The following is a 23,584-nucleotide window of genomic DNA, read 5'->3' as shown; positions in this document are numbered from 1 at the left end:
ATCTTGTAGAACTGACTAAAATGTTGTTTTTTCTTGTACAACATACTCAAACTTTATTTACAACTTGCTACAGTTTATTTGAGCTGCAAAACTATTGCCATTTTTAGAGTCGTTTTAGAGTTTTGCGATTTTTAAATGTTGTTAAATCACGTTATCATGCATATTAATTATGCCTTGTGGCTGTATTATTGAAACATTGAGCATTTTAACATTTAAAGGTTGGCCTCATTCACTTCCACTTCCATTACAGTGTCTTTTTTTACATAAATGAGTGACAAGTGGAAATTCATTTTTGTGGTAGCCAACATTATGGCATAAGCGCCAATGTTAAAATTGAGCTGAATTTGTACTGCCAGCAGGACTGATTTGAATGGGACTGTAGCGGTGTATTGTGACATAGCCTATAGTTTACTGTACATTATATCGTGCAATATACCTAACTCGTTTGTTCCCTCAGGGAGTGAATCTGCTGATTGGCATTCACTGAATAGTAGGATACAGATCCTAATAGAATATGTGACATGCTGCTTGGTGGTTCTTTTATGATTGCGTGTCAAAACTTGGGAGTGCAGATACTGTAAAAAGAAAGGAAATTTGAATAGTAAATTAAAAAGGCCGATTCAGCAAGCTGATCATTTGGACCAGTTGGTTTACATAAGTATTCTGTCCTTGGTGGGCATGAAAGAAGTCAAATAAGCAGAGAAATGCTAATTCCTCCTGTGGGAATCGTCTCTCAGCCCCTCTCCCTCTGACCGAACGAACGCAGGCAAACTGCCTCGTGTACGGCTTCCACCATCTCATTTGGATAAGGAATCTGTAGGTAAGGTGGAAAATAAAGCACTGATGTAAAATAGGAAGATCATTCCTTCAGATTAGAGAAGGAGTGAGTCAGCTGCTATTCACTGGTTTCAACAGGGTTTCACCTTTCAGTTCCCTAAACCGGATCCCTCCTCCCACCTTGCTCTACACAATACAGAGGGGTTAAATGTCTTAAAAAATCTGGGACTTAATCAAATTTGATGAAAAATGTAAAAGTGTTTGACAAATGTAAGTTCTACTGAAGATTCTGCTCTACTTCTTGGTCACTAATCAAAGAAGTTCATTTGTGGTGTTTGAAAAGGGTTGTTTGTGCAAACAAATCAGATGTTCTTGCTTCCTTTGCAACAGATTCTAAAATTCATGTTCATATATCAATTTGTAGTTATTTTTCTAATTAACTTGAGCTGATAATACAATGTGTAATGGAAAAACACATTAAGTTTATAAAATGCCGAATAGATTGTTACTAGTATAAAGCTAGTATAGAAAATAAAATAAAATAAATATATATATATATATATATATATATAACTAAATAAAATAAAATGAATAAATAACTGCTTAAATTGTAAAGCTTTACTGTATATGTAAAGATAAAATGCCTTCTTACATTTGTACAAAAGTTCAGATATTCTTGTTTCCATTTAGTTCATTCTAAATATCCATGTTAATGTTTTGGCTTATTTTTGTAATTAACTATTCACTTAAATTGATGTGCTGATAATACAATTTGTAATTTAAAAAAACACATTAAGTTAAAAATGCTCAATAAAGCATTTTACTAATAAAATAAAATAAAATAAAATAAAATAAAATAAAATAAAATAAAATAAAATAAAATAAAATAAAATAAAATAAAATAAAATAAAATAAAATAAAATAAAATAAAATAAAATAAAATAAAATAAAATAAAATAAAATAAAATTAATGCACTGCTAAATAAAATAAAATAAAAGCCTACATAAATAGTTAGGCCACATTGGTACAACAAGATCAGAAATTCTTGCTTCCATTGAACTCATTCTGAAATCCATGTTAATACTGTTTATTTTTCTAATTAACTTTTGAATCAATTTGTTATGCTAATCATATAGTTTGTAATGAAAATAAGTTAGAAAAATGCAAAACTGAAGCAGTTTTTACTATTTGTATAAAAATGTGAATGAATGAAGGAATGAATACATATACAGATTATGAAACCTCAACTTTGCTTTTATTAAAATGGGGGAAAAACTTTTTTCTACTTTTCGTTACATTTATTCAGCTAGTCTAAACCAGTTCAGATTCAATGTAAGGTGGAAAACAATCATTTTGAAGAATGAATGAGTTTCTGCATGCAGCAGGACACAAGTCTATAACATTAGGAGTTTGAAATGTATTTCTATTTAAATGACATTTTACGTTATGTGTATGTCTAATAATGAACCCTAATGATGCTGCCTGCTGGAGTAAATGCCCTGTTTTACCAGGGTGAATGGTGAAGATTTACGGCCCAGCAGCAGTGCATGACAACAGTAAGACAGTCAGCCCAGTCAGAGCTGATATACTGATATGACAATCATCTCTGCCTGTAACATCCAGAGTCCCTCCCTCCCTCCAGCTCTCGATTCCTCAAGTGTTTATTGTCAAAACACACGATTCACTGTCTCCTCACAACAAATTGACTCTACATTTAGATGTGTCACTTTGATCTAATCGATTGAATCTCACAACACAGAGAGTGTGCCGAGTGTTTATAGCCAGGTGCCTCAGCTGCTGTCTCCTGCTCTCATCTAAATTGGATTCATGCCTGTGGCCTAATGTATATGTGATACTGTAAAAAAATGCTCTGTTTATGTTGCTTAGAGCTCAGTAAACCAATACAAATTTCACTGATGTTTGTTTAACATTTTGTGAGGGTTATGAGGGTTTAAAGGGTTCTTTGGTTCAAAGAATGTTGTAAATGTTTGGGTATTAAATAAAACCTAAAAATAACCATTAAAGAACATTCTATATACGATCACTTTAGGTTGTTCCTGAAATGTTCTGGAAAATTTAGCTTCTGTTACAAAACCTACAGAGAAAGTTTCTGGAACACTGTTTAGTACCCCAAAAAAATCAACCACTAATTAACTAACAAATTTATTAACTAACTAACTAAATAAATAAATAAATAAATAAATAAAATGTATTTTATTTATTTATTTATTTATTTATTTATTTATTTATTTATTCATTCATTCATTTATTTTGTGGTTGATATTTATTCCTGTGATGGCAAAGCTGAATTTTTAGCAGCCATTACTTCAGTTTTCAGTGTCACATGAGTCATTTTAATATGCTGATTTGGTAAACAAACAAACTAAATAAATAAATTAATTTAAAAATAAATAAATGAAATAATAAATCAATAAAATTGATTTATTATTAAAATTATTTATTAATTATTAAAATGTATAAATAAAATCAGTCTTCAGTGTCACATGATCCTTCACATGAGTCATTTTAAAATGCTGATTTGGTAAAATAAATAAATAAAAAACCAAATGGGAACCATATGCTAAATTTTGTTTGCTGGGCCATTTGAAATGCTTTATATTTTTAGTAAGTCAATAATAAACACTGTGAGCTTTTCATCATTCAACTGAAACTTTTTGAAGTGTTTGATGGAATTAGATTTCTTGCAAATATTATGCTAATGATTGCAGTCTGTTAGTGAAACTGTGCCGCCTCACTCATTTAAATCCACTTAAAGTAATGTTAAGATCTCAGTCCTGGCGTCTGTGCATGACAACAGAGACCTCATGATCACCAGGTCATCACAGATTGGCTGATAAACCTGGCATGTGCCGTTCATACACACACAGACACACACACTCACACACTTCTCTAGACCTTAGAGACCTCGCCCTCCCTTCATACACACGTTCCTTCATCTCCATTCACACACACAATAGCTCCAGTGCTGTCTGGCTTTGTTGAGGTGGCTTTTGAGATCCGATGAGCTGTCTCTTGTCCAACGATGCTGTAAGTGTGCCTTCTGTTTACTGACACATGCCACATCAATGGGCCAGTGTTGTTTGTAAACACAAGGCCAGATGGGGAGATAGATGGGGACTTGATTACAGTTTTTTTCAACTGCTTACACACATTTTCTAAACTTTACCTCTTTTTTTCAAAACTTAGCACACAAATCCAAGAATTGCACACACAAAATGCCTCACATCTCTTGCAAAATGACACACTGCATTCAAAACATCATAAACACATATCAAAAGCAAACATGATCTGTCTTACGTTGCAAACACTTTTGCCATCATAATATATTTTTGGATATGTCATATATACACAGCAATTCAAAACCTAAAGCTCTTCTTTCATGAGCTCCTATGGACATTTCTGTACAAGATCGAAATTAATTGTCAGAGAGACTTTGAAAAATTCACAGTAAACACGAAAGCAAGATTGAAACCAAACAATTTTTTTTTTACTGTAAGCATTTGTGGTTGTGAATACAGTACTAGAGAAAAGAAAAGAAATACAACAGTGTGTAGTTGGACAGAATCCAAACATAATTTTGTGTGTGTGTGTGTGTGTGCGTTTTTGTGACAAATGAGGACATAAATTTGTATAATGACAAGGGTATGACATAGGTATTACAAGGATAAGGTGACTTTTCAGGACATTACCCCATGTCCCCACTTTTCAAAACTCTTATAAATCACACAGAATGGACTGTATTGAAAATCTGAAATAGCACAAAGTTTCCTGTAAGGTGTAGGTTTAGGTGTAGGGTTGGTGTAGGGCAATAGCACATACAGTTTGTACAGTATAAAAACCATTACGCCTATGGGATGTCCCCACTTTTCACAAAAACAAACATGCTCAATCCCTCCTCCGGGCTGGGTCCAGCCACAATACTTCATCCACGTCACATGCTATATTCTCTCTTGCCAGACACCATGGAAAGAACCTCCTTGTATGGCGTATCCAACCTTGGACGGCGGCAGCATCAATGTCTCCACATGCCTCCTCCATTGCCTGGAGAAGTGTCATGTTGACATAGGAATGACGATCATACACTTTCCAGCGCCATGTGGAGAAAAATTCCTCTATAGGGTTTAGAAATGGTGAATATGAAGGCAGATAGACAACAGAAAAATGGGGATGAGTAACAAACCAGTTTTGGACCTGATAGGCACGATGAAAGCTGGCATTATGCCAGATGTTGACATATCTTGCCTGGTCTTCATTCTGCAGACCTTGAACAAGCATATCATGAACAGCATCCAGAAAACGTATAATGTGATCAGTGTTATAGGGGCCAAGTCTGGCATGATGGTGCAGGACACCATTCTGTGTAATTGCAGCACACGTTGTCCAGGGACATTGACAATGACATTTCTCCCCCTTCTTCTGGTTTTGCTGAGATTGAAGCCCACCTCATCCACATAAATGTATTCATGGATGATAGCATGGGCATCCATCTCCAAAATTCTCTGTAAAAGACAAAATAACATGTAGATCAGTATATGCACAACCCAATAGCTTGACTTCTTGACTCTGTCACAGTTCCTTTCAAATGGGACCTTATACAGCTGTTTCGTTCTCAGCTGATTTCTCTGGAGGACACGATGTATTGTTGAGGGACTCACAGCATTTACGTTAGCAAAAATTGTGGCATCTTTAAGGATATGATTGCATATTTCACAAATTCTTATAGCATTATTGGCCAAAACCAAAATCACAATAGCCACCATGAACCCTTCACCTTGCTACTCTGTAGAAGATTCAAGAATAGTGTGAGTGTGTGCCATAAACTGTAACATAATGCATACTATTTTCTACAATATAGTCAGAATGTCTTCTTACATTGAGCTGTGCTGTTGTACAGTATGATAACCCACCAGACTGTGACCAATTATGCAGTGCACTACAGTAAATGGATGCATGGGTGCTAAAATATACCGTATGTTATGCTGAAATAGCTATTATGTGTACATTAGAACACATACAATACAGTTACATACCTGCTATCATTTCTAAAGGTTCGAATTATACCCGCCACTGTAAATCGACTCAAATTAGGCTGGACTCTCTGTCCAGCCTCTCTCATTGTTAGACCATGGTTGATCACATGATCAATGATAGTAGCTCTAATCTCATCAGAGACCACTCTTCTTGTTCCTGGTCTTTGTCCTCCTCCTCTTCCCTGTCCGACGTGTCCTCTTTGAACTCCTCCTCCTCTAACTCGAACTCTGCCTCGTCCTCTGGCTTTCCCTCCAACTCCCCTTACTCTGTTTGCATCCATTGTTCAAAACCTATAACTTGACCTTTGGCCTATTTATAGGCCTATTTTAAAGCCATGATTGGTTGGTGTTAAGTAAAGCAATGTGAGGAGTTAGTGTGAGGCACTGATTAATTAGTGTGGCATTTTGATTGGTTGTGTTTGACAAAGGAAATCAAGATACTTCCTGTTAGATATTTGTGTGTTACATAGAGAACTGTGTGTTGTGTTTTGCAAAAAGTGTTTTATGAAATTGAAAACTGAGTCAAAGGCCAAAAATTAGCGTATGGTTTTGCAGATTTGGTGTGTGGTTCTGCTGTTTGAGTGTCAGGTTTCAGAAATTGTGTGACAAGTAAAGATTTTGTGTGTAAGCAGTTGAAAAAAACTGTAAAGACGCCCCATGGCCCCGTCAAGTGCAGGTGTGGAGAAAACCTGTTGCATCTGAGCAGATGTTTCTGAGGAGATGCTTATGGTCAATGTAAAATACGACAACAGTGAAAAGTGAAAGTGAACATTCTGCACGTTCTGCAGATATATATATATATATATATATATATATACACACACGCACACACACATACAAAAAATGCATGTAATCAAGATTTAATCATTTAAAAATAACAATTAAAAAAAAGATATTTAATGCTTTGAGATTTTTAATGTTTCTGGGCTCACCAAGGCTGTATTTATTTTACTTGTAGTTATTTTAATATATTTTAAAATCTAAAGCTGAATTTCAGTGTTACATGACCCTTCAGAAATCATTTTAATATGCTGATTTTTTTTCAAGAAACATTTTATTTTATTATCAATGTTAAAAAAAAAGATAAAAAGGTTGTGCTGCTAAATATCTTTGCGGGAACTGTGAATTCTTTGATTAATAGAAATGGATAGAATTTCATTAAATCAAATAGACTGTTTTGTAAAATTATAAAATGTTTTTACTGTCACTTTTGATCAGTGTAGTGCATCCTTGCTGAATAAAAGTATAAATGTCTTTCAAAAAAAATTACTGACCCCCAAAAAATATTTGAACAGTATACATAATTAAATAAAATAATAAGAATTAAATCACTTTAAAACAAAAAAAACATGATTAAGATTATATAATTTCATTATTTTACATTATTCATATTTCTGAGTACATCTAAGTCACATTATGGTATTCAGTGTTTTAACTGGGCTATTTGTGAATGAATGTGGGGTAGGGCTGTACATATTCAGTGAGCTTTTCTGGTTTCTATTGCTCGTTCATTATCTGAAATGGTTTCTGTAACATCTACACGGTTGTTTGTTGTTTTTTTATTCTGAGCAAAATCGCAGAAACCCCCCAGTAATTCTTGGTAAATGTCATGTTTATTGATGAGCACACTTCAAAATTCAGTTACAGCTCATGTCTGAGCAAAACTGTTACATTCACCCTGACAGTTTTCACGTGTCACTGCAAACCAATGCATGCGTTGCCTAAGGACACTGTGCAGTGTGTGTGTGTGTGTGTGTGTGTGTGTGTGTGTGTGTGTGTGCTTGATTTAGTATAAAGATTGGCAGTTCTCACAGATATAAACTTTGTCTGACATGGCTAGTATTCCAGATTCTCCTATACAATAATTACAGTGGCAATTTGCATGTAAATATGGAAGGAAAATTGGTGCTGGAATGAAATCAGGAATGGGGAATTATGATCTTAATTGTCTGTCTGGCTTTACTGAACTCCTGCCTAAGAAGACAACCCGAAGGAAATTCTTTTAAAAGAGACAATACACATGGCATTTGTGCAAGATTATATTAAATAATACAAATATTTTTTAAAAGTTCAATAAAAAATGAAAAAGCACAAAAACAAAATTAAATCTTAAATAAGTTAAATATTCAAATAACATGTACATATTAAAAATAAATAGTTAACTGCATTCATTCATTTATTTCATAACTGTAGCCTTATGGCACAAATGCAATCACCATTCTCGCTTTTGAAGAATTTCCTTCATGTTGTCTTGTTGTTGTCTTATTTTTGCAGAGAAGATATGTAATAAATCAAGTTTCATGGTAGCTTTTTTATTTTCGCATTTTATACGTTAATTAATCAATCAAACGAACAATAACTATTTATCAAGACACAATAATTTTCATTTATATTGTTAATTTTCATCGGATTTATACCATAAACATTCATAAAATAATATGAATATTATTTTTTATTCTTTGCAAATAATATTATTTCAGAGCAAAACCTGAGCAGTGCCTCTAAGTAAATTTTTTACACTGTTTTCTTAAATGCAAGAACCATTTAGCAGTATAAAGGTTTCTAAAATGAGGAACAAGCCATCATTACATGCGAATTTAACGTAAAACTAAAATACATCTTCGAAAGCTGTGGTCAGTCCCAAGAACATTCAAGGAAGGAAAAGTGCAAGCAAAACTATCCAGAGAGCTCTTTCTTAGCTCAGATCATTGTGTAGGCAGTGAATTGAACATCAGTCCTAGATTACATTAGATATGAACAAACCTTTCTGACTGTGGCACATGTCCTGCCCCAGCATGCCTCATTTTCGTTGATTGCTTGTCGGACCCCTATAACTCAGCTCTCTACCCCTATAGACAAGCACCAGTCCCACGGGTTTCCTTCAGGACGCCTGAGAGAGGCCGGGTATGAAAACAACACAAACTCTCACACCTTCAGACGCTTTTGGCGACAGAATCCCGGCTTGTCATCGTCTGGCCAGAGGATTAGGTTTACCGAGTGTCAACAGATTTGTCTCACTATCAATAAATATTCACACCCAAACATCGCAATCAGAAAAATCAGGCAGGAAGAATTATGCAAAATCACTCTGTTGAAGCGCAAGGATTATTATTCAGATCTGCCAACTGTCACACTGGAATATGTGTTGGGGAAGGCCAGAGAAACTTATTATTTTCAAACACCAGTCCAAATGATTCCTAACTGGGGTCTTTGCAAGTCTGTGCAGGTGGACATGCAAACATCTCATTTCCATATTTTCAGATCTTCAAGTCATAAAGTACATCAAGAACCTGGAGTTACAGCTAAACTGGATCTCAGGCATGCATCTACATCCGTTAATGCTGTTTTTCCCTCCTAATGGAGGACTGGGGTCTTCTGTTAAAGCCTGTGGCTACAGACGTAAGAGTGTGATAAATCAGAGCATCACTTTCTCTACCCATCTGTCATTGGCAGGCACCACCAACACGGCTGGCCGTGCGCCATTTGCCTAACTTCCAAAACCATAAAACTCTATGAAAGTCATGCCGTTTAATATTTAAAAGAGGGGAGCTGCGCTTTGCATGTCTGTGTGAAGTATTTCCATAAAACTCCACTCATTTATGAGAGGAGTGGCTTGAAAGTTTTATAAAGAATATTGAAATAGAATGACATGAATTTGTTTTCCATCGCTCTTGGGACATTCTGTATCGTACAGGGAGCTTCTGCACGTGTCACATAGATGCTTGTCACTTGTGATTTCTCGTTTGTCACTGGTGGCTTTCTCTTGTTCGACCCGTTAGATTTGAGTGCTGATCTCCAAATGGGCGTGGATGGTGCACTCAAGTGTGAATTGGATGACAGGGCTGACAGGAGTTTATGAACTGCAAAGCTGTCAGAGGTGGAGAACATGCCCTAACAAGCCCCCGGTCGCCCCAAGGCTGTCCTGATGGCACACTGACACCCCAATAACCCGATATATGCACACACACACTCACACACACACACACTCACGCAAACAAAGGCTTTGGAACACGAGCAAAAATGTCACTGTTATGCAAATGGAGGTCAAGCTGCTGCTTTTTATGAAGATCTTAAAGAGTTGGTGGTCTTAAGCCTGACGTGACATCTTGGTGCTCAAAACGATACGCTTCGGATCGCTCAAGCATTATAATTCACTGCCCTCTGATCTTTCTATTATATGTCCATCTCTCTTCTATTTTCATCTACATATTTTGGCCTCTACAATGAGCAATTAAGCGTGACAGATAACCCTTTAATAGTGTTCTACAAAACCACTATGTCTTAAACTGAGCAGTTAGACCTTTTTCACAAAACCCATATGACCAATCTTTTTTACTTGAAAGGTCTCTGAGATATTTGATGTTAACTTTTGAATAAACATAATAAAGTCACTTTAGTATCGCAAAATATTATTTTTTATATATTTTTTCTTTTTCTTTTTCTTTTAATACTACTAAACATATTAAAATGATATATAAAATCTATTAAATATAAAACTAAAACACACATTATGATTTTTAAATACATTTTAATAGTTTACATATTATGTATATTAATTATATATACTTTTGTTACATAATATATAAATTTAAATTTAAATTAAAACTCCATATCAAATTCTACATAACATACATAATATAATTTCTATTAAATCTGTATTTATTATGTAAATATAATATAATACAATTTCTGCATATTAAAATGTATACTGATTATACACTGTTCAAATGATTGGGCTTAGTAAAATTTGAATCTTTTCTTTTTTTTAATAATTTTAAATAGAATACTTTCATTAATATTCAACTTAGTGACAGAGACATGGTTTCTAGAGAAATAAATGTTAATATTTTACAGTATTATGTAAATTAATTACATATAATTTTGTTACATAATATATAAATAAAAGTTAATAATAATGAAAACTCCGTTTCAAATTCTACATATATGTAACATAACATATTAATACAATGTATATTAAATATGTTGGAAATGTATGTTTTAATTTATAATATAATATAATGTTTGTATTGTATTTTTAAAATATTTCTTTTATATAATTAATACTGTATATTAAAATGTATAAGTTAAAACTTATACACTACTGTTCAAAAGTTACATTTACATTTTTTTAAAGAAATTAATGCTTTCATTAATATTCTACAAACTGATCAAAAGTAACAGTAAAGACATGGTTTCCACAAAAAATGTTCTCAATGAAGAAATGATTCTATAGCATTCAAATCAGCATGTTAGATTTCTGAATTCCTGATGCAAAATAGGCTTTGCCATCACAAAATATTACAATAGAAAATATTTCATAATATTGCTGATTGTACTTTATTTTTAATAAATGAATGCAACTTTAAGCAGTGTCAGAGACAAATCTTAACAATCCCAAAATTTTGAAAGGTAGTGTAAATAGAATTTCATTTGGAAACTAAATATTCAACATAATTGAAAGGAAATGGAATTGGAAATGGAATTTCTATCCCAAGACAGGAAAATGTATGAAGTTTCTCCTCTCTCTCTGCGGTGGGGCATTACTCTTGTCTGTCTCTCCTCGGTGGAAGGAGTCAGCGGGTGCAGACAGTCGGAGGGTTTACCTGCCTCATGCCCCAGGCTCAGAATTATTGCTCAACAGAATACGATGAAATCAGTAAATCTCCTGCTACACCTGCTTTATCACCAGCACCTGTCTGGAATAGAAACTGTCCCAGACTTTAGAGAGAGGGGAAGGAAAGATGGGCCACACAAGAACATGCGCTGAACTAGATTTCCAGTAATGCTACAGTTGTACACACAGCATGAGTCCGATGTGTTGATTTATAAAAATGATATAAGATGTGAACCGGTTATAGCTGGCAGGGTGAAGCAGGGTGAACTGGGTGAGAGGTGGGGGGGTGTCATGGCGGCGCGTGCTGGTGTTCGAGAGGGGACGGCAGGCGGCAGGTGCATTGTTGATACCCTAAACATGTGCAAGGACAGTGCCAAGCCCTGGAAAAGACATTTCTAAGATACTGAGAAAAGTAGATGAGCCGGGACCTGCATCCTCCTGCATTTCCATCTCAAACAGCCAACTTCGTACGTTAAACATGTCAACAGAGAAAGGATAGAAGAAAAAAAAAAGAAAAAGAATATGTGAGGAGATTTGGGAGATAAAGACAAAAAGAAATGATAGACAAGGGTATGGAAGAAAACCAACTGTACTTTGGTTTTCTCCGTCTTTCAGTTATTGCTGTCTCATACGAGGCCTAAAATCACAGTGCCTTTTTTCTGTGCTGTGTAATAGCTTGACATTAGAACAAGTGTTAAATTAACCTAAAAATCTAGAACTAAATACATAATGGTGCGAACATCTTTATGTATAACTGAATTTCCATTGTGCAAAATGTACCTATACAATGCTGTTGTGTTGTGGGAAGTTGCAAGGCTGCTGCTATGGCTTGCTAAGTTGTTCGTAGTGGGTTTTAGCACATTACCATGTGGTTGCTAGGGTGTTTTGTTTGGTTGCTATGTGGTTTAAGCTGGTCTTTCAACCTGTCCAGCTGACGAGTGCCTAAAATTCCTCTAAAACCAGTTAATGAAGATCAATTAAAACAGTTTTTATTTTTGTTTTGTTTTGTTTTCCAGCAGAGTGCTCCAAATCTAAAATCTTAATGATGTTTTGTTTTTTGTTTAGTCTTGTTTCGTTCTTCCAGCGGGGTGTTCCACTTTTAAAGTCTCAATGATATTCTGTTCTTTGTTTGTTTGTTTTTGTCAAGACACAGACAAGGGACACAGAGATACAGTAAGTGATCAAACAGGGGTATTTGTTGACTGATGAGCCGGGAAGAAGCAGGAGCAGTCGAGAGGAGAGTATGACACTGAGACAGTTTCTGAACGGCTTAGCTTGCGGTAACTTGATCCTTGTTTCGCCGTAGGAGGATCGTGGAGGAACGGGATCGGTGGAGAACAGGAGCATCTGAGGTGAGTAAACACAGGCAAGTACACGTAGAGAGTCTGGTTAGAGTTCAGGGATGTGAACGGTGACAGTGACTGAAAGGAACGTGCTCAAATAGGTGACTTGATTGAAGACAGCAGGTGCGGGTGATTAGAAGTTGATGGTGATTGTGACTGAGAACAGGTGTGGGCCGGGGAGGATTCTGGGACATGGAGTGCAGAGCTGGTGACTGGTGACATAGACTCCCTGACATTACCTCCCCCCGGTGGGCACCCTGGAGTCTGGTCCAAGACGGAGACACGGGAGGCCTCCAGGGCGCTTGAGGGCGCTCGGGAGGAGTGGGCTCTGGGGCTGGAGCCGACAGTCTCTTCCTCCGCAATCTCCTCTTTTGGGCTGAGGAGAAGGGAAATGACTGCCAGGCTTGACTTCGGGGCGGCCGGTGAACTTGACTCAGGAGCAGCCGGCGGGCTTGACATCAAAGAGGCCGGCAGGCTTGAGCGAGCGGTGGCCAGCGAACTTGACTTTGGAGAGGCCGGCGGGCTAGACTGCGGAGTGGCCGTCGTATTTGGGCTGGACTCTGGAGCTGGTGCGGCCTTGGACAAGAGATGAAGTTGAAATGATATAGATATGTAAAGATATGACATTATTTCATATCAGTGTAGTATACGGTTTATTATTCTATTTTTATTTTAATTGGTTTTCATTGTTATATTTTAGGAGTAATGTTAGCCGTTAGCCATTTGTTAGTCTGGTTGTTTGATGAGAAAGTGATGAAAGTTGCATTAAACGTGTTACAAATTATACAACTGTAGCAGCAGGACTGTTTTCTGCTGCGCAGAACTGCGGAAGAACTAATGACAGCACGGTTTAATGTTTAGTTGACCAATCATCGGAAAGGGCCGTTTTATTCCGAGAGATAAACAATTCAAGCTGTTTATTCATTTTCTAGTCCTGAACAGAAAAACAGAAAATCAAGCATAATTCATGTTTTTTAGTTTTTTTGAAAAATTGAAAAACAAAAAAAAAGGAACCGTTTTCTTATTTTTCTGTTTTTAATATTAAATTAAAAAACGAATGAACGGAAGATACCCTGATTTAACCTGATTCTGATTGTGCTACAAATCTATAATCTCAATGACATTTTTGTTTGTTTTAAAGTTTCAGTGGCATTCAGTTTTTTGTTTTGTTTTGTTTTTCAGCTATGTGTTATAAATCTAAAGTCTCAATGATATTCTGCTTAGATATGGCTCAAATTCAAAAAAAAAAAAACTGTCCACTGCATGAAAATTGTAAATATGATCACATAGAAATGAAACAGCTCACCTCTCCTCACATGACTTGAGGAATCATTTGTGCCCGTTATACAATGAGTTTTGTGCTGAAGTTGAATACTTATGCCTTAGGGTTTGTTCAGACAGCAATAGTGATGCTTACCTTAGCAAGAACCCCTAACTGGTGGTGTTACAATGCAGGCAAACAATATCACATCTCTGTAACTAAAAGAATTAATTACTCAAATTTATTTTTCCATTCCTTTGGGTTGTTTATCCTCCAGCGCCCATATTAAACACTGGCCACACTTTGAAGTGTGTATACTAAAACATGGCTGAACTTTAAAGCTTGTTTGGTAAACTCATGGCACTGGCTGTGTCACCATCCCCCTGGACACAGGTGACTTACGTCAGACCCAGTCCCGCTGTTGGGAGTAAATAGGCAAACACGTGGCCTGGAATGTGGCACACAGGAAGGACATATGCATGTCCTTGTCATATTTTTTCTCTATGCATTAATGCAGTTTCTTTGCCGCCAAGATCTTTATCCATTAAGAACGAATATGCAGTTCAGTAGCCAATGCCTGTGTCCGATTACACAATTTTGATAAACATCAGTGTGTATCTCAGGCACCAAAACACCAAACATTTCTAAAAATCCAATCAGAATTCATTTGCATTTTCTACAATGGCTTTGAAAGACAAAAATCTGAATTGTTCATCATTGTTGTTCTTCCAGCACATACGTTCCTCCAAGTACCTCCTCAGACCTGGTGGACTAACTGTGCTCCTGGTCGCTCAAAAGACAAGAAAAACATGTATAATCCAATACAATGACGAAATGTGAAGCAGAAGAAGCTGTATTATCCATGTCTTCCATGCTTGGTGTTTTTATATGTCTTTATCATGGAAGCAGTGGCAGTAGTCTGAAGCACCATCCAGTTCTCAGGTTTTGACAAACTGAGGGACTAAAACCCCTCTCTTGTGCTTTTATACATGATTTGGGAGTAATATGTGCCAAAAAACAACAAACATCATGGGACTAAGAGCATTTCAGTATTAAATATTTAAGATGTCAACACAACCTGAACGAGCACCAGGAATCTGGGCCTAGAGAGACGAGAGACAAGTCTGTTTATCAGTTTCAACACCTAACACACACTGTGTTGCTTCACCAAACAAAGACGCCCTACTCTACTTATGTTCATATTCTATTACAGTCAGGAGCTTTAAGTAAATATACAGGTGCATCTCAATAAATTAGAATGTCGTGGAAAAGTTCATTTATTTCAGTAATTCAACTCGTGTATTAAATAAATTCAATGCACACAGACTGAAGTAGTTTAAGTCTTTGGTTCTTTTAATTGTGTTGATTTTGGCTCACATTTAACAAAAACCCACCAATTCACTATCTCAACAAATTAGAATATGGTGACATGCCAATCAGCTAATCAACTCAAAACACCTGCAAAGGTTTCCTGAGCCTTCAAAATGGTCTCTCAGTTTGGTTCACTAGGCTACACAATCATGGGGAAGACTGCTGATCTGACAGTTGTCCAGAAGACAATCATTGACACCCTTCACAAGGAGGGTAAGCCATAAACATTCATTGCCAAAGAATCTGGCTGTTCACAGAGTGCTGTATCCAAGCATGTTAACAGAAAGTTGAGTGGAAGGAAAAAGTGTGGAAGAAAAAGATGCACAACCAACCGAGAGAACCGCAGCCTTATGAGGATTGTCAAGCAAAATCGATTCAAGAATTTGGGTGAACTTCACAAGGAATGGACTGAGGCTGGGGTCAAGGCATCAAGAACCACCACACACAGACGTGTCAAGGAATTTGGCTACAGTTGTCGTATTCCTCTTGTTAAGCCACTCCTGAACCACAGACAACGTCAGAGGCGTCTTACCTGGGCTAAGGAGAAGAAGAACTGGACTGTTGCCCAGTGGTCCAAAGTCCTCTTTTCAGATGAGAGCAAGTTTTGTATTTCATTTAGAAACCAAGGTCCTAGAGTCTGGAGGAAGGGTGGAGAAGCTCATAGCCCAAGATGCTTGAAGTCCAGTGTTAAGTTTCCACAGTCTGTGATGATTTGGGGTGCAATGTCATCTGCTGGTGTTGGTCCATTGTGTTTTTTGAAAACCAGTCACTGCACCCGTTTACCAAGAAATTTTGGAGCACTTCATGCTTCCTTCTGCTGATGATGCTGATTTCATTTTCCAGCAGGATTTGGCACCTGCCCACACTGCCAAAAGCACCAATAGTTGGTTAAATGACCATGGTGTTGGTGTGCTTGATTGGCCAGCAAACTCACCAGACCTGAACCCCATAGAGAATCTATGGGGTATTGTCAAGAGGAAAATGAGAAACAAGAGACCAAAAAATGCAGATGAGCTGAAGGCCACTGTCAAAGAAACCTGGGCTTCCATTCCACCTCAGCAGTGCCACAAACTGATCACCTCCATGCCACGCCGAATTGAGGCAGTAATTAAAGCAAAAGGAGCCCCTACCAAGTATTGAGTACATATACAGTAAATGAACATACTTTCTAGAAGGCCAACAATTTTTTTTTATTGGTTTTATGAAGTATTCTAATTTGTTGAGATAGTGAATTGGTGGGTTTTTGTTAAATGTGAGCCAAAATCATCACAATTAAAAGAACCAAAGACTTAAACTACTTCAGTCTGTATGCATTGAATTTATTTAATACACGAGTTTCACAATTTGAGTTGAATTACTGAAATAAATGAACTTTTCCATGACATTCTAATTTATTGAGATGCACCTGTATGAGCATGATGAGGGATATCTATCATGTCTCGATACAATATAGAGCATACAAACAATGAACTTCAGTGATGAGTGTGTAAAGGGGTTGGGGGTTACTAGAAGTAACCTCGAATGGAAGGAGTTTCTGGAAGGACAATACTGCCACCATGTGGACTGTTGGTAAAACCACTGTTATGTAGAGCTTCTTTTACATTTGTTTGCCAAACTTTGTTTCAATCCATCATACAGCCAACTTTATGTACTACTTTATGGGCAGATTATTCTAGTTTTTATAAGAGGAAAACAATGCCTCTACAATACAAAGTAGCCATAATATGTACATTTAGGATAAATAGATGAAATATGCATTAGTGCCATGTCATCCAAAACAAAGCATTACTGTTACACATTAGTCTACCAGTTTGCAATTTTTTAATGCATCTTAATGTTTCCATATCTTGTTTTATTTTCTATATTTTTTCATATCAAATCTGTCTCTCTCTATAAATATATGCACACATACACATTTTAATGTGACTTTTAATGTACGTATAAGGCCAGTAACTCTCAGAACGCATATGCATGGCATTCTATTTTGATGATTTTTTTATTTTTCCAAATTCATAGCACTGCTTTTTCAAATTAAACATGCCAGATTTTATAAACAGAAATGGCAAAACCAGTTAAATCAAGACCAAAGAAACCAGATAATGTGAGATAGCACAAAAAAGAGAAAAAGTTTATTTTGACATCTCTTGGAGCTCTCTGGGGTCTACTGCTCCAAAGCAGTTACGAAAAACAAAAAAAGCAAACCAATCAATACACCAAGCATAACAGAGACCAAGAGTGTCAAGCATTGAGAAACACAACAGACTAAACAACAGCTCCATCCACTGTCCAGTGACATGAACTTTACACAAATCACATTAACTGCTATCATACATTTGTACTTCTTTCTGCAAATGAAGTCCGCAAAGAATCCAGAACTGGTTTCAGTCTCTAAATGACGGATGCACTGGTGAACATGAACACCAAGCAAAGTCACTCCATTCTATTTTGATCTGATAATTAAAAAATAAAAACATTCAAGTGTCCTCAAATTGGTTTGGGCAGAGAAGTGACTTCCTCCAGACACTCATCATAGGCTTCTTTATATTCATCATGTGGTTTGACCATGATAACACAGGTGGGACGCTTCGATCCAGCTGATGAGCCCAAATCCTGCAAAGAGAGGAAAACAAACACATGAGTATTGTAACTCTGTACTGTATTTGATTTAGAAATATCGTACAGCGTTCTGATGAACTTACAACTTTAGATGGCACATAAGCATAGGGCAGGTTTCTGTCTTCACACATGATTGGTAAGTGGCAATACACTTCGATGGGAAGAGTGTCTCCAGCAAACACCACAATACTACATGATAGAAAATTTGTTAAAATAAAGATAACTGTGGAGTGAATGATACTGAAACACGAGGAAAAGAAACCTCGCCTTACCCCTTCTCTCCTTTGTTGATAAACTTTTGTACCTCTTTCACTCCTCGTCGGATTTGTTTGATTTTAGCCGCTATGGAAAATAATGAAGGACATGAATAACGTTACCACGTGGCTGTCTCTTTAACGATAAACTATACACAGCCATATTTAATACAGTTTATTCAGATTCAAAAGTGCTATAGCGTAAAGAAAAAAGTTTAACATTTGTACCTTTTTTGACGCACTTGTAGAGCTTTTTGCTAAGTTTACGCGACGCAAGCGGGTTTGCGATTGGGTTTACATTAGCTATTAATTCCTGATAGGATTTCTCTGTTCCCCCGGTCTCCTCTTCGACGGTCTTCTCCTTCTTTACCTTTGTCATGTTTCGCTGCAATATGTGAAACAAACTTGAGAGTTTAACTTAAGGGTGATTTTTCTGTTGCTGGACAACACACGTGCAGCGACTCTGAGCGTTCTTCCGGTGTTTTTTTTCACACACACTGCAGTATTTCGCGGCACGTACTGAGAGTAACATTTGTAAACACTGACCCCTAGTGCACAGAATGAACAAATGATGAGATTTTATTGTCAAAACATCTGATTCGCACACATACACTCAAAACTAATCGTCTGCAACATTTACAAAGAATACATCTGCAAAAACCTTAGTTTAAAGGAAAATAGCTTACAGTTTTTCTTCTCAGCTACAAAAAAAAAAAAAAATCAAGGCAAACTATTACAAACAAAAATACTTTTTGTATGTTCATTTTATCTCCCAAATAACATTGTTCAATTCCACTTTGGATACATGTATATCTTATGTGCATTTCTCCCCTCAAAAAGAGACATCTTTTAGCATTTATTTTGGGTGCTGGTGGCCTATAACACTTACTTGGCACATTTCACAACAGACAGACTTTCTGGTAACGTTAAAATAACATTATATGCATTAACATTAGTTTAACGTTAAAAATAATATGAAGTAAAATGAACAGTATATTCTTAAATTAACATTAATCAAGATGAATGCTGAAAACATGGCTATTCATTGTTAATTCATGATACCTACTTCATTAACTAGTGTTAAACATATAGAATCTTATTATAAAGTGTTACTTTCTTATATAAGTCATTACTGCTTTATCCCTTAAGCTCCAAAACTACTAATCACTTACATAAACCACCATGACAAGGGTGTAAAGTGCAGAATCTTATTACACTACAAATGTCATGTCTCTAACACACAATAGACAATAATGTATCTTTCCAAACATTAAATGGGCATTGAACATTCTGTAAAGCAGGGGTTCAAAACAAAACAAAACAAAAAAAGCCTGATTAATCTGTAGATTACACGTTAGGAAAAAAAAAACATTTATAAATACATATAAATAAACATTACTTCAAAGAGTAAGTCAAACATGTAGTTGTCTAGAGATGTAAGAACAATGGTATCGTACATGCTAACAGAGAGAGTGTAAAAAAAAACCTAAGCAGGAGAGGACCGTCACTGCTCCTGCATCTTCACAGCTATACCCACATGTGCATGGCGAATGGTCCGTCCATGCAGCATGTAACCATCTTGCTTCACCACAGCTATGGTGCCGGGCTCCACTCCCTTTGCTGGAGTATGACAGACTATTTCATGCTGATATGGGTCGTAGGTGGATCCCACAGGGCTCATCTTCTTCAGTCCATGCTTGGTGAAGATGTTCTGCAGCCGTCCCTGTATGCGTGTCAGCTGCTGCACTCCATCTCCCTCCTCAACCTTCTCCAACAGGTCTGCCACCTCTACAATGTCACGGCAGAAACTCTGAATCCCTATAGGAGGAGCGTAATGTTTAATGTAATGCTGCTTTAATAATGCAATGTGAACAGCTATAATGTGTAGCTAAATTAAAGTAGGTTACCGAATAGTTTGGCGTCCTCAACAAATTTCTGTGTTCTTTTTCTGACATTGTCCGAGTCAGCTATGGCTCGTTTGTATCTCTCCTGCGAAAAGTTAATAATTACCATAAGAAAAACGAAAAAACAACCAAGTTACAAATAAAACACTGATTAAAACTAATGGCCATTATAATTTAATTTTAGCAATTAAAGTAATTAAAACTGTAATTACAAAGTGTGTGTACACGATGTATACTTGATCACTAAAAATGGTGCATTATCAACAAATCAATGAAGCTGATCATTGAAAATGCTCTCAAAATGACCAAATATTGACCGGGTCAATGTAGCAGTTGATAATTATCCCTTATTAATGTTGCATTTACTCCAGAACACCATTTAAATATATATTTAAACTCTAAATGAGTGTAGTTGTATTGTTTTCAATGAATGTTTTGTTTCTTACAAAGCTACAATAGCTTACAAATACCCGTTTTCCACCAGAACGGTTCACGATCTGAAGCCAGAGTCTGTTCTTAGCTTGAGGAATGAATGATGATGCAATGCTGGTACGTGTTGTTTACCTGACTACAACCAGTCAAAAAACAAACTTGTCCTGCTGTTTGTGCAGGCAGTTCAGCACTTGGTGTTCACAGTGATTCTAGCATACTGGCAGATTGCATAAACTGCTGGTACTCTTATCTGTTCTTTTTGAAGATAATTTGAATCCAAAAGGTATTCATTCATTTGCTCTGAGTGAAATAGTGCATCATTATTGCATTGCTCAACAAGAATGCCATGGGCAGTATCAGCATTTCTCCACCCACCAGCAAATTTTTAGGTCTTGAGTTGAACTGATCTTTCTAGCCCAGAACCCCCCTTTTTGCAGTGGAAATGCAAAGTGGAAGTGGTTTGAGAACAGATACAGGCTGGAAACCCACAGTGGAACCATGTTGGTAACGGACAAGGGGTAAAACGATACCAAATGTGAACTTACTGTGAGGTCGTGAACCTGCTCTTCCAGTTTTCTAGCTCTCGTCTTTAAGGACCTGACATTTGTCACAGATTGACTTTGGTTGTCATCTCCATCGTCACCATGGCAGTCATCACCAGAACTACGATGTTCTGCTGCAGTGCTGAAGAGGCCTGCGACGGACCTGGAGGAAAGAAAAACAAAAACTACTGTCAAATTCTAATTTTACCTTTAAACCTTCTGGCCAAAATGCAAGTCTATAATCCATAATAAATGCATTCTCCAATGAAAGTTCACCCCCTTTTGTCCTCTCACATCAAAATCCACCAATAAACTGTTTTTACATGTAAACAGTGCTTAATCTGTGCATATTTCACTCCTGATTCAGAGGAGACGACATTGGAGAAAGCAATATTATGGATATTTGACTGATTCTTTGCCAGAACCAAGGGTTGAGTTAAAAAGGTGGATTCTAGATTAATTGTTTTTTTGTGTGTAGCTTTTTGCTTCACACCTGATGAACAGGAGTCATGTGGATTATTATGTTTTTTAATTATGTTTTATCAGCTGTCTGGACCCTCATTCTGACGGCACCCATTCACTCCACAGGATCTATTGGTGAGCTAGTGGTAAACTAAAATCCAAATCTATTCTAATGAAGAAACAAACTCATCTAGATCTAGATGGCCTGAAGGTGAGCAACTTTTATTTAATTATTTAGATTAACTATTTACAGGATTGTGGTATTTAGCTTTGTGCTGAGCATAATGCTACAATGCTCATGTAACACGTTTCTTTATAACATTTTCTGCATAAAAAGATCTGATTGACAAATTAATACTACATGAAACCAGTACAAAAAAAAAAAACCTGATTTGATCCCAAAATATATTTTCAGAGCTTTAGTCCTTCACATTTGCTGTTCTTTATGGTAGGATTCAATAGATATAAAGGCTGATCAAGCCAAAAAGCCACTTGGATCATTTTTCCCCCCTTAAAACAGTACTTGTAATGCCACCACAAATTGTTCAGCATGTAATAATTTGCAGCCTCAGTTTAGTTCAATATTTTAACACTTTCGTGTAAAATTAAATGTGTGTCTGGTCGCACATGACAAGATATGGCCACAAATTAATCAATCCAATGATTTAGTCATTGGTTTGCTTGTTTTAGATAAATTGTGACCATTTTGTGCTAATTAATTCCCTTGTTTTATGCAAGTTGTGGTTATGATTAAATAGATAAATAATTTGATAAGTAATAAAAACTATTTGGGTTACCCACAATATCCTAAACAAGAACTCTTAAATTTGATTTTCAATGTGGGATAAATTTGACCCAAATGGTCACAGATGGCTACAGTTTCTTGGGACAATAGGAGGGTTCATTTAACCCGTTTACATCGGTATGTGCCGCGAACAAAGAGAATCCACAAGAATGCAATAAAAACCATTCATCATCACGAATTATTACACGTTTGGTCCGTTTAACATGTAACATAGTTGTGAAAGTAAATGAGCCGTACGATTGAAGAGTACACAACGGAAAGTAAAGTTTTGAAAACACTAAACAACCCCTCAAGTAGAAGAAAATCCACCAGAGGGCTTGCCAATGTTCTTACTACGATATCTGATACTGTTTTAATACAGGGTGTATTGGTATTGTTACATTTAATAGCCCGTAGCTAAGAAAAGACGAAACGTTAAAGCTAGACACGGATGTGATATTAAAGCTGACAGATGTGATTGATGGACAATCTTGCTGAACAACTTTAAAACACAATGTAACCTACCAAACGACCCACGGTCGACGTGTTCGTCGTTTCTGAACAAATTTAAACTCGTCTGGGTTGCATTTATAGTTTAGATTAAGGTTTGAGTCCCGCTAAACCGTTAACGCACTCGTTAACGTTAGGCAGTTAGCAGCGACGCTAACCCCACAACACTTCAAACGGTTAAAATGGCGATAAAGTTAACATAACCCCTTATTTTCCCCATAACGCCATAAATCAGGCTTTACCTGTTGACTGCACTTGGTTTTAACCTGCACAAATCGACGGGATATCTTCTCGTTACGGACAGAAAACGCAGAGCCATCTCCTCAGTAGCTTGTTGTATGCGTGTGTGTGGTCGGGTGCGCGTGACCTGCTCTATGAGCCACTGTTTAGAATCACTGAGTCGATTCACTAAAACGACTCTGAATCTTGACTTCCTGTTTCTGCAAAGAATTAAAATCCTGCATATACTGCAAATGTATTTTTCGCCAATAAACGAAAGAAGAAGAATATATTTTTCATTATAAAACCGTAAGTTCAGACGGGGTTTTTTGTTCTTCTGTACTGTATTTGATTGTTTTATAAAACAGGAATCTGCTTCAGGGGGCTGTAAACCATTTGTGCCTTAGGCAAGGACCACCCACCTAGACTCCCAGCCTGCTTAA

At 36.6% G+C, this 23,584-nt stretch overlaps 2 protein-coding genes across 2 annotated transcripts; both read right to left on the bottom strand.

Moving 5' to 3' along the window:
* Positions 1-17,395: 17,395 nt before the first annotated feature.
* nhp2 (NHP2 ribonucleoprotein homolog (yeast)) lies at positions 17,396-18,796 on the bottom strand. Its single transcript, XM_058759018.1, has 4 exons — positions 18,517-18,796; positions 18,307-18,376; positions 18,118-18,223; positions 17,396-18,028 (listed from the first exon to the last, which is right to left on the bottom strand). The coding sequence occupies exons 1-4, from the start codon at positions 18,665-18,667 to the stop codon at positions 17,903-17,905; spliced, it is 453 nt and encodes a 150-aa protein (XP_058615001.1). The 5' UTR covers positions 18,668-18,796; the 3' UTR covers positions 17,396-17,902.
* Positions 18,797-19,034: 238 nt separating this feature from the next.
* On the bottom strand, positions 19,035-23,322 carry grpel2 (GrpE-like 2, mitochondrial). The gene is made up of 4 exons (XM_058759017.1): positions 23,165-23,322; positions 21,170-21,329; positions 20,196-20,277; positions 19,035-20,106 (listed from the first exon to the last, which is right to left on the bottom strand). Exons 1-4 carry the CDS (start codon positions 23,239-23,241, stop codon positions 19,793-19,795), a joined length of 633 nt encoding a protein of 210 aa, XP_058615000.1. The 5' UTR covers positions 23,242-23,322; the 3' UTR covers positions 19,035-19,792.
* Positions 23,323-23,584: the final 262 nt, after the last annotated feature.

Source organism: Onychostoma macrolepis, chromosome 21 (assembly GCF_012432095.1).
Source record: "Onychostoma macrolepis isolate SWU-2019 chromosome 21, ASM1243209v1, whole genome shotgun sequence".
Lineage (NCBI taxonomy): Eukaryota > Metazoa > Chordata > Actinopteri > Cypriniformes > Cyprinidae > Onychostoma > Onychostoma macrolepis.
Note: the sequence above shows the minus strand (reverse complement) of the source record. Positions and strands in the feature narration are given on the sequence as shown.

Coding starts and splice junctions, on each gene's coding strand:
- nhp2 (XM_058759018.1), bottom strand. CDS start 18,667: ATGACAAAGGTAAAGAAGGAGAAGACCGTCGAAGAGGAGACCGGGGGA. Junction 18,377..18,516: donor CTACAAGTGCGTCAAAAAAG/GTACAAATGTTA, acceptor TATTTTCCATAG/CGGCTAAAATCAAACAAATC. Junction 18,224..18,306: donor ATCAACAAAGGAGAGAAGGG/GTAAGGCGAGGT, acceptor TCTATCATGTAG/TATTGTGGTGTTTGCTGGAG.
- grpel2 (XM_058759017.1), bottom strand. CDS start 23,241: ATGGCTCTGCGTTTTCTGTCCGTAACGAGAAGATATCCCGTCGATTTG. Junction 21,330..23,164: donor AAACCAAGTGCAGTCAACAG/GTAAAGCCTGAT, acceptor TCTTTCCTCCAG/GTCCGTCGCAGGCCTCTTCA. Junction 20,278..21,169: donor AGCAGGTTCACGACCTCACA/GTAAGTTCACAT, acceptor AACTTTTCGCAG/GAGAGATACAAACGAGCCAT.